The sequence below is a fragment of the Pholis gunnellus genome (genome assembly GCF_910591455.1).
Source record: "Pholis gunnellus genome assembly, chromosome: 8".
NCBI classification, from domain to species: domain Eukaryota; kingdom Metazoa; phylum Chordata; class Actinopteri; order Perciformes; family Pholidae; genus Pholis; species Pholis gunnellus.
Window position 1 is genome coordinate 19,941,611 of NC_136534.1, and position 12,046 is coordinate 19,953,656.

The 12,046-nt window shown below is 41.7% G+C and overlaps 1 protein-coding gene across 1 annotated transcript; it reads right to left on the bottom strand.

The window, feature by feature from the left end:
* Positions 1-128: 128 nt before the first annotated feature.
* zc3h12aa (zinc finger CCCH-type containing 12Aa) lies at positions 129-6,916 on the bottom strand. The gene is made up of 6 exons (XM_079164569.1): positions 6,827-6,916; positions 5,542-5,990; positions 4,930-5,069; positions 2,899-3,133; positions 2,626-2,732; positions 129-2,500 (listed from the first exon to the last, which is right to left on the bottom strand). Exons 2-6 carry the CDS (start codon positions 5,913-5,915, stop codon positions 1,470-1,472), a joined length of 1,887 nt encoding a protein of 628 aa, XP_079020695.1. The 5' UTR covers positions 5,916-5,990; positions 6,827-6,916; the 3' UTR covers positions 129-1,469.
* Positions 6,917-12,046: the final 5,130 nt, after the last annotated feature.

Consider the following 12,046-nt stretch of genomic DNA (forward strand, 5'->3'; position numbering starts at 1 on the left):
TATTTGGTCATAAACCAAAATAGTCAGGGAATCAAAGGGATTATTCCTCCTCTGGGGACCATGAATGTGTTTACCAAAACTCACAGAAATCCATCAAATAGTTGTCCATCTAAACTGTGTCATTCAAAACTTACTACAGAATAGCTGAAAACTTTGTTCAATTGATGTCTGAGCACACACACACACACACACACACACACACACACACACACACACACACACACACACACACACACACACACACACACACACACACACATACACTAAGCTTTACCCTCACACAGTGGAAAAACAAAACAAGTTTTTATTTGGTCAAGCTTGCAACATGAGCTGAAAAGCATTTATTAAGTTGTAAAACCCTTGTGATCCCCCTACTTTTTTCAGAAAACTGGTTGTAGTAGGCAGGTCTGTGTGTAGGAGACGTAGTTGTGAAATTTAGTAAGGGAGTTTGGTAAGAGTCTTAGGCAATATGGTGTGATGTAAGCATAAGTCAGTGCAAATGCTAAGCTTCTAAGGAACTTTGGAGATATATTTACAGAATTAGCTAAGCTCAAGAAAGCCTTGTACAGCACTAACCTATCTGACACACATTATATCAGACACTTTTATTTGTAGTGTTTATTTTATTTTATTCCTAGTTACGCAAACTATGCATTTATCTCACAGTATACATTTACTTAGTTAGTTTCTAAAAGTACATAAATCTGCATGTTTATTAAATTATTATTAAATTCCAAATTTTTATTGTCATTTTTCAAATGGCACAATGATCCAAATACGCGCGTAGTATTACAGCAACACTTGTTCTGAGAATGTTTCATGAAACTGATGCCGATTACAGGAAAGGGCAGTAACACCAGCAAATTCCTTTTGCTAGTTTCAAAGTCTTCCTCTCAATTTCCTTGTTAGGTTAGGTTTCATTGTAAATACAATGTAGGAGCCCGGAGCCTCGCCTGGATTGACACCAACATTGGCCGGCCACAGCATATTGTCATATGGTGTAGCTACACCTCACAGAGATAATATTGAACAACAAGCTGTTCTGGAGAACAATAGTGAAATTAAAAGAAAATCTAATACTTTATACAGCCTTTCCTTATTGTACGAGAACTTATTTTTGGAAAAAAGATAAAAATGGATCACATTTGACACAATATGCATCAAAAGTCAAAACTCCAGAAACTCAGTCATAAATATTTTTGGTCAAGAGGCACTTTACATCCAAAACATTGGATAATAGGGTCACATTTGAGTACAATGTCATTCAAATGCGCTTAACAGAATGCATTAAGGCAAATTGCACTTCTGTAATGGCACATCTTTTCAATTAGATTTCAAATCATTCAACTATAGACACTTTCAAAGCCTCTCAGGAGCTTCCTTGTTTGCTATGATAAGAGAGTCAACACGAGTATCATGTTAGTTCTGACGGAGGATGATGCCAGAGAAGAAAATAATCAGAGGAATTATCAGAATATCCCTCTCTGAGCCTTCAGATTGAGGATCTCTGCAGCCAGCTTCTCCGCATTCATCACATGTGGAAACATTTCCATGACTGTATCCACCTGCTGCGGGTTGAAGATGGCTTGCAGCTTCTTGCGGAGTTCCAACCTTTGTGGGTCGTACGCAGCAGAGGACGACTGTTGTTGGCCCCAGGAGTGGTACTCTTGGTCTTTGTAAGAGCAGTTGTGAGGGTTTGATGAATGGACCGACGAGGGGAGAACACACGATGTCCTGGCTTGGGGCAGCCCCTGAAAGGGATCGGACCAGTAATGTTGCTGATGATGAGGGGCTCCATTGTAATGGAGATGGCTGGGGAGGCTGTTTTGGTGCGGCACACCGGCCGGGAACATGTGAGGAGGGTAGGTGTCGTATTTGGGTTGTCCCTTGGAGTCCTGGTCTCCGTGATGTTGCTGGTGAGCTGGTACAATGTGGGAACAACACCTGCAAGACTGGCTGGTGTTATTTTTCTCTAAATGCACAGGGGCATGTCTGGGCCCAGCGAGGGCACTTTGCTGCTGAGGCCTGAGCCTGTGGGAGTTGCCGAGGCAATGCGAATAGTCAGAGTACTGACTCTCATAAGAGCCAAGGCCAGAATCCAGGTACTCGTGAGAGAGGTTGGCATAGTAATGATTTGGCATGGAGTGCAGCCCAGGCCACTCTGTCTGACACTGGCTTCCTGTTACAGGACAGGGTATATGATTTTGACTTTTTCTAGGATCCTCCCAGTACAGTGTATTTTCCCGAACCTGACTGGGATGTGAGTAACTTTGCTGGTCTCTTATGTGCTCTGTGTTAGAGTCTTTAGGATGGGAAAATGCATTGTGAGCAGGCCCAGGATCAGACTGAAGCTGTCTGGGTGATAATCTGGCATTCCTCTGTTCTTTTACAGTAGAAATCTGGGCTTTCTCTCTCAATTCATCAGCCAAGGACAGGTAGGACTGGTTTGACCGCTCCGGGTGGTAGAACTTACATTTGATACCGTAAGTACACTTTTTGTCTGAGGAAAACAAAAACGGACACACATACATACACATAAGTTACAGGTCATCTCATTTGGGAACCAGTTTACTTCCTTGTCCAAAACCTCTGAAGGAATGGAGCGCTATGCTAATCACACTTTACCATAAGGACAGAGCTGTCTCTTTTGCTCTGTAGGCAGCGGCTTTTTCCGAAGGAGGTTGTCAAGACTGGGGCCATGGCGACCCAGAGGGTCATCTGGGGGCATGAACCTGGAAGAAAAAAAGAAAGTACTTGTGATAAATCAGCAGGGTGCTGCATAATATTGTTTCCCTGATTACACCCTTAAGATGCAATATGCCCTCTGGGACCAAATTAAATAGCATTCATGGAAGAAACATGTGGAAACTCACAAGAACAAACAGGCTAATTGCTTACTTGTCATTCACAAAGGAGAACATGAGGAGCCTCTCCTCGATGCATTTCTTCCACTCAGGTCTCTCTCCTTGGAGGTCACGGTAGGTGTCATTGGATACAATCACTCCTTCGGACTCATACGCCAGCTTGACAATGAAGCGATCATCATAGCAAACCACTCGCTTACCACCGACCCGGCGTGATGGAGTGAAGACCACGTTTTTCCGTTTTTCAAGCTCCATCAGGATGTGTTGATCTGAAATGTTCAAACAGTCGTGAGTCAGATGGCTGTGGAGAAACAGTGAGGAGTTAATTGTATTATCCTTTTTGTTAAAAGCTGTATATATAAAGCGATACGCTTTGTTATGTAACATGACACACATTCGTCGTGATCCACAACTACACGTTCAAGACACGAAAAACACAAAGCATTTTCCAAAAGCCCCGACAATCAATCACAGACAAAAGACATCATACAAGGTATCACCTGTACGAACTATCTAATGTTCACATAATATCATATTACTCCAACTGCAGTATGACGGATTGAAAACATAACACACACACACTGTAGGTGCTTATTACACATGTAAGAAGTGAAATGAAACATGAAATTGGTATGAATCAAGAAGAGGCCAGGTTACATGAAAAATAGACATGTGAATGGCTGAGCTACTGGCTGACAGACAACACACACACACACACTTGAAGGCCCTTTTCGAACTAAAGTGCCTCTCAGCCTTCACTTAACCTCTGGCTGTAGATGACTGACAGCAGTAAACTATACTCTACATGCAGAAGAACGCTATACTTCCTGATGGGGCTTTCCCCAGGAATGACTGTGAGCCAACTTTTACTTCCTTGTTCACAGATTTCAAATAGAGCCTTTGGATTGCTCCACCCTGAGAGGATGCACCCGTTTTTCAAGGATGGTCCACCCTTCATTATATAGTTGCTGTTTGAGATGAGGTTAGATAATTATGAATAGCTTGAAACCATGATGCATTAAGACTGAATAAAAGAGATGGTGTAGATATGATATCAATCTGGCTTTGTCAGATACACCCAAAAATGTTCGGGACTCAGCTGTTTGAAATGTAGCGCTCTCTTTTGTGTTCTGCTGCTAGAGATTATAACACTGTACCCACGCAGAAACGATTGGAGCAAATTGTTCGTAGTGTATTCCCACACTAGCTCTTGGTTTCGTCTGTTAACATAACTTAGCAGCCAATTGGGTAAACCGCTGTTTCACAATCTTAACTGTGTTGCCTCATGGCTTTGGCATGAGTTTAGTAGTTCTGCTTCAGACAACATTGAAACAGTATCTCATGGCCACTGTGGGACTGAATGTCAGATACGGGAATATGCACACCGATACAGTTTCAGAGGAGATTTGGTCATAATCACATTTCTTTAAAAAAAGAAAAGCTCAAAAAGGAAACAATGTCCTCAAGGACAAAGCAAAGCAAAAGAACCACTGATTCCTGGAGTTCAACATTTTGGAAAGTGTGCTGAACACGCCTTACAGATGACTAATCAACCATAATATCATGTTAACAGTGTTTACTGAGGTGACAAGTGAGAAGAACTTGAGACGACTTCTAGACAATCGGACTTCCTTTTGCAACTTTTGCTTGCCATTAGAAATAAAGCAGGTTTAAGGTATTTACACATTGGCTTCACTTTTCAGAACCGGAGGTTGACGCCCGGTGACTACAAATCTTTGAACTGAACTGAACAAAGTGATTTGAAACAGCAAAGTGATTTGTGATTTCTACCTCTACTATCTCCTGTATGCTAAAAGTGTGAATTCCTGTGCTGTGGCTATTAATTAAAAAAACCCAGCTAGTTAGCCCTGCTGACCAGCTTGCCACTCAAACGTATGACTGCAAGGGTCAAGAATGAAAAATAGGTTAGCCTCTGCTTGTTTATGGTTTAGCCAAAGGGATCGTTTCTTGTTTGACTGAAAGGTGTTTTGTGAGGCTACATTAACACTACTCTGCTAGATGAGAACCATCCGTCTGCTTGGTCGTACACTTCTCGTATCCTCACCTGTTATGGGGCCATCCGGCCTGGGCTGCTCTTTGCGCCAAGTGGGAACAAACACGGTAATAGTATTATGACCTCTGTCCAGAAAGAAGTTCACTGCAAGCTGGATGCCGCGACATGAGAACACTTCCTTGTTGCCATGGCTGTAAAAAGAAGATGAGTACAAATAATTTGCCTATAAATGAACATGAAAGGGAGAAGTAAGACTTCAGTTGATCTGTGTAAACACCACACGCCTTTGAATGTCTCGGGCTATAACTCACTGTGAACGTCCTGTATAACACTGCATATCTATTGAGTGGTGGAGATTTTGAGGTGTGTGCCTAGAATTTGCATATTGCAGCAGTGGCTTTACAGAAACATGCACGGGCAGGGCTGGGGAACACCTCTTTTTAAAGCAACACAGCGATGCATATTTCAGGGTCAGAGTTTAAGGACGCCATGGCAATGAGTGATCGCAATGACACGTTTTAAAGGCACTTTACTGTCCTCAGGTAGACAACACTTGCTGCCGTAGTTCAAAGAAGTAAAACATAGCTTTGAAAACGTCAATTATGATTTAACAAAATTATCTATGATCCCATAAAAGAGAGAGAAAAAGTTTATCAAGAGTACCTCATTGCAACATTGCTGCCGTCAATAACAATGGGCCTCAATTCTGTGTCCGTGTTCTTCCGGTCCCCGAGTTGTAGATTGATTCTGCAGGGTCCAAGAGCCCAACTCGGAGGCAGCAGTGGGTCCTTTTGGCCCGTGCTAATCTCATCACCGTCAGAACCGGACATGCCGGGTGCAGCGCCGGTCCTGCTCAGAACCAGCTCTCCCAGCACCGAGTTGGTGTCAGTGCTCAGGCCCAGCTTCCTCAGAGCAGCCTTCACCTCTGCTGAGGAGTAACCCAGTTTCCTGAAGAAGTCCACTCTGAGCTGGAGCGCCTGGCTTTCTGGTTCAAGCAAGTCCAACACTGGGCTCTGGCTGGGAAGTGCCTCATCCATCCTGGAGCATCTGGGCCTCTTTTCAGCAGCATAGAAGACGTGTTACACGGCTTCGGGGTGATATTCATCGACTGACTGATGGAAAATGACATTCAGGAATACATGTTTATTTGACATAATTGAACCTTTAGTTTTCCCTTTATCTTTCACTTTTGTATCATTTCCCCCAAATTCCGCCTGGCATGTCTTTGGAAACTCTGACATCTCCACAAGACTGAACGAAAATCAACAAACCAAATGTGAGAATTAGCTTCGTTTGTTGTCCTAAAATTACCTCAGGGTGAAATAGGCAATCCCCCATTCGTGAACAAAACAACCCTTGGGCTCACGGATACCGTGATGCACATTTTTCTGATGCTTTACAGACCAAACGATGAACTGATTCATCAAAAAATAATTGGCAAATGAACCTATAATGAAAATGTTCATCAGTTCAAACTTTATTTGCCTTTATTTTAAGTACAAAGTATATACATATCTATACACACACCAACAACTTCTATTCTATATATTATATTGTAGTGTATCTTGTAAAAAGGTACACAATGTTATTGTCACATTTGAAAATGAGGCGTTAAAGTCAAATGAAAAGGACTCGCCCACCACACAGTATCAGGTGTGGGAAGCCCGTGCTCCTTGTGTAGCCTAACGTTAGGCCTCTAGTGTCCTGTGAAGTCCACTCAGCTTCCCCCTCAGCCTGATAAATGAAGTCAGCTGGACACACCAGGAGAAACACCGCTTCACTGCATGTACCTTATGTCACTTGTATGGAAACATAAACAAGTAACAATCGTCCCCGGTACTTCAGAGGACATCTACCAACGGGGCATTTCCTCCGCTAACCGACAGGCACGTTAGGTAACCGCTCGTTTCCTCGTCGACAAAATCCCAGAGGCGAACCCACAACTTACCTCCAGCTGTTCGTGTCTTTTCTCTTCGTGTTCCGTTTGTCAAGCAGAAGTCACTCACAAGTCCCGCAAAGTACAGTAACTTTGACACGGTTTCGACTTCATAGCACCGCCCTCTCGGAAAATGATTTCTTGCCTTTTCCTCCTCCTGACGGAGGCATGGTGAGCCTTGACATATTTGCATAAAGATTAGATAAGGTGTTTCTTTTTCCCTTTAGCTGTCAGTCATTCACGCTGTTGGCTACACACCACTCTATTATTTAAGTGTCCGTGTCTTCTGCAATTTTACATCGCCTTTGTTGTTTCTGTTGTCCCTTTAGGCGATAATACATTGGCAATAACATGGGCCAACTTTACCTAACCATGGAATTAAATGAAATCCACTCTTCATTTTCTGTGAGGCATTATAGATGTAGCACCTAAAAACAAAAGTCAAAATCAAGTTTATTTATAGAGCATATTTAGACTATACATATTGACCAAATAAAAAAATCTAATTTTATCCCTTTAATGAAAAGAGAAAGAAATATGTAATATTGATTGTAATTGGGATATATATATATATATATTAAATCAATAAATACATACATAAAGTATAACTGGAGAATAAATAAATATGGCTATAAAATAAATCCTGAAATATATAACAGGCAATAAACATGTAAAGAGCCTTTGGCTATAAACACGTAATCTATTTTTATCACTATCACTGCCAACATAGTTAAACAAATAGGTTTTTATTTGATTTTTTTTATTAAGGGCTACTTTTATGTTAGGAAACTTTTGTTTCATAATTCCACATTTATTTGTTCAGTAGGACTTTTATTTCCCAGTTCTTTTTATTATGATCTGTTATATTCAAATGAATAGTTATCTCCCAGATTTAGACCAAAGCAACAGTACCTGTGTACCATGACGCAAGTTCAACAGAGCCAGGTTATCTTTCCCTTAGCTGGCTCGACACAGACTAAATACCCACATCAGGTAACATGATGGTGGTTATCAACGTGCTTTGTTAACCCAGGCATTCTTCATCACGCTCTGAGTGCATTCCCATAAAAGGGAGCATTTGGTGCATCATTTATCTCTATGGGTGAAAATACTGTAAGGCAAGAGAGGAATGCTGGTAGATCACACTGATTACTAATATAGTGATTGATGTACGTCAGAGATATTATAGAAGGCGTCTTTTAAAGCGAGGTCAAACGACCAGAAAACACTACAAGCATAGTCAGCATTTCAGTGTGAGCAAGAATTGCTCAGTATTCTTGCTCAGATTTTCCACATCATCAGCTGAATGCATGCAAGTTCCTATGGCAACATGCGCTGCTGTAATTGCATGGCTTCGTGACATGTACGGCTGAAAAACTCTGCATTTACAACATTTACCCTTCGGCTTTTCTATCGCTCATGGAGAATTTTGTCAGGAAAAGCCAATGGATCCATTCAGTCTCTAAAAACTCCAAAGAGAAGCTCCTGCAATTCTGGCACCAAGATGCTTTTTATGGGCGAGTTCAATCCCAAACAGTCATGACGATCTAGCCAGGTTAAAAGAGAGCCATGTTCATGTCATAGAAAACTCTAGAAAACCAACTAATCTCATTTTGTTGTACACCAGGACAGCACTGTGTCACAATCTCTTGTTCCACACTCCGTCCAGTTGGTGGCGGTAAAGCACCTCTAAGCTTGTTCTTTTCTCAAGGAAAGTAATTGCCAAATGTAACCATCTTGCACATAGTTTTGCTTCAGCATACTTACATTTTATTGGAGGGGTAATGTCATAAGGTCATGTGAGAGTTGCTCTCAGTCCTTGCTTTTTAAATGCATGTTAGGCCGGGCCATGACTTTAAAACTTTAGTTTACACTGACCCTTTACTCAAACCAACTAAACGTCCTCGGATCCTTAATGATACTATCACAGGTCCGGGATTAGCAGGTTTAGACCCGAACGCAGATGTAGAGATGAGGAGGCAACAGGGAGAATAATGATTTAATGACAAAAATGACTTACAGCTTGAGTTCAAAATCAGGCAGGTAACAAAAGTCTATCCAACACAAACAGGGATTACCGAACACAAAAGAAAACTTAAGAGGAGAAAGGATGAAATGTAGCAGACAACCTGACAATGAAACAGGGAAACACACATACTAAATACACAAGAGACTGATCAGTTAATGAAACACAGGTGTGGTAGAAGGTAGGCGGGAAAAAGACAAAAGCAGGAAGTAAAACATGACACACAATTACAAAATGCATTTGTCAAAAAACTAATTAAACAGGGTGATGAAATAAGACATGTATTAAATATAATTGGTCTAAGCTGTATGTAAAAAAAGACTTAATGATGGAAATTGAAGTCAGAAGAGGGAGTACTACAGTATGATAGGTAGTGGCCGTGACAGTGAGGGGAACACATTTATACTTGGACACTACTCACTACTCTCTACCACCATGCCCTTCACACACATCAGCGCAAAGGGAAAAATAATATCAAGTGTGAAGTAAGCGCAAAAATAACTAGACACCCGATTATTGGTGTGTGAAGCTCAGGGGAGGAATTATATCGCCAAAACCCTCCATTGTCTGTACGGCCACGCTGTCCACCAGTCCTATAGCTCACATACAGACACTAAAAACACGTGTTATGATCTATAATGATCTTTTTTACTACCTTCTCGGGGGCAAGCAATGAGCGCCACGAAGGGCTGGCAGAATGTAACAAAAGAAACTAATGCTAACAGAAAACACAGAATGAAACCAAAGGCTAAATAAAGCAAACGGTCAACAAGTCACCTCGTACTCGTTTGATTAGAGGGCATCCTCCCCTTTTTATCCTGTATATTACTGTAATAACACATTACAGAGACTGTTTACAGGTAACAGCTCATGTCTGATTGTTCTATAACATGCCCACTAGATGTCCCCCTCGCTTCATGGTATTCCCGCCGTGCAACTCTCACCGGGGAGATTATGGAAGATGTTGGTCTGCAGATGGTTGTGCCTTCGGTAGGCTGTTGGTTAAGCTGTGAAGTTCTGCCTTGTGTGTATGTGTGCGATTGTAAACAACCCTTTGTGTACAGGGCTAAAGTTGGGTTCACACCGTGTGCAGCTGGTTAATGGCATATACAGAGTTGAGTTCCGGAGAGTGGAGAAAGTAATCAGGGCCAGTTGCCAGGCGGTTGCCTCCTCTGAGGGCCCACACCACTGGTCCCAGGTGTCTGCAAGGCCTGATATTACTGCTGGGCAATGAGCTGCAGCCAGCAATGATGATTTTGGGGGTGAATACACACTGACACACCCACTCACATTCAAGCTCAGACTGAGAGACAGAAAGATACAGAGAGCATAGACACGCAAATTCCCACCTTTGTACAAGTGAGTTATCCATGACTTTATATGTGGGAGAGTTTCCAAATACAAAATATCGGTTGTATCGCACTTAGCATGAAGGACAGTCGTACAGTATGTTTATTGAATTCATTCTGTAAAAGCTCCATTTAGCCTACAGTGTGGTTGAGTGTTTTGTTTTGTAATTTATGGCTTGATTATATTGGAAGGCATCATTTGCATTCAGAGAGCTATTGTTCAGCAATGCAAATCTTTATCCTTGCTGAGAATCCCAGTGCCCAAGATTTGGAGATTAGTGCAGATTGGGTATTGTGAACATCAAACGCTTATTTCCTTAACATCTTGTGGGGGGGAAGGCATTACCCTGCTCAAAGGCATATCGTTTTCCTCCAGGCAGGTGTAGTTTGGCAAGGCTTGTTAAACCTGAGACAGTTGATCAAATATTCAGCCAGGCTCCTTGAGCTGCTGAGAGCTTTTGGATGTCGCTGGGATAGTGCTGCGCTGATAAAAAACAGCTTTGTAGTGCCTCAGTGCTGGCCTCCCTTTGCTATTCCTTTCGTCGACTGCCCGGGTCAGCCGTCTGTCGGAGAAAATAATTTTTGTATGATTTCTTTAAAAAGAACCAAAGTAAAGAAATGGCAGCCTTTAACTGGTGTAATCCATCTTGCGCCAATGGTGTCAGAGTGATTCACGATTTCCAATTTAGCCATGGTTTAAATCTAAAGTAAATCAGGCAGGACGGCTCCACCCTTTGTGCAGCCGGACGACAAAACCCTCAGTGACAAGAGCTTTCAAATGAACATATCCCCCACATTCATCTTGTTCATTTATTGCATCAGACAGCCCACTGCTTGTCCTACATAGATCAGCAAGCAAAGACCTCCCGGCATTGTGAGTGAGTGGAGAGAAGGTAAGTCATTAAAGCTGGATAGGTGGCTATAGCATTGATAGAAGATCGGACAGAAGAGCAGCAGAACGGGGAGGGCCCCGATTTCAAGTCTGTGGTTAATTACGTTTGCTTTGATTATTGTAAGCTGAATTCCCTGAGCAGGAATTTAGTGACTACTCCAGCCTGCTAATCCTAGACATCTGCCCACCATACTGGTGAAGCATTTGTATTTATCTCAACGTCACATGCACTCATTTATTTAGTGGTTTGTCAACCTTCTACTCTGCACTCTCTGTCATACTGCCAAACACAGGGGACGCAACTGAAAGGTCAATTTAAAGACATCTTTAAAGCAGCTATAATCAATATTTTTTTTTTTTTTCAATGGTTAAAATTTGAATTTGAAATTTGAAAGGAGATGGAGATTTTACAGAATTATTTGTTTCCTTGCCAAATATCTTTTATTTTCCCAAATAAGGTACATATATTTTGGCATTCTGTGATCTCGAATGGTTTGAAAAATATTGCATGTAGCTGCAGAAAATGGGAAGAAATGCTGCGGCCACATGTGATTTTAGAAGTACCAAATATACAAATGATACACAAATAACAATTAACACAAGAATGCCAATAGTGCTCAAGAATAATTACAATTTCACCTTTCTGGGTATAAATCTGGGGGGGCAAGATGAGGATACAGGATTAATATTATGGGGCACTGCCACCTCCTCTCCCAGAACCACCATTGAGTTGGTGGTTACTGAAGCTAAAATTAGAGTGAATATTGAATTAACATTCATCAGGTGGACGGAAACACGACTACAAATGAATGCTGTAGCTGCGTGTGAGCTTGAAGTTTAAATGAGCCACAAGAACTTCAAAAGGTTATGATCTGTCAATGTTGTGTTTATGGCATGTTTCCCTGTTTTGGTCGAAAAATCAGTTCAAGGCCATCCGTGGGTACATGCCAATTCCCTTTATTACA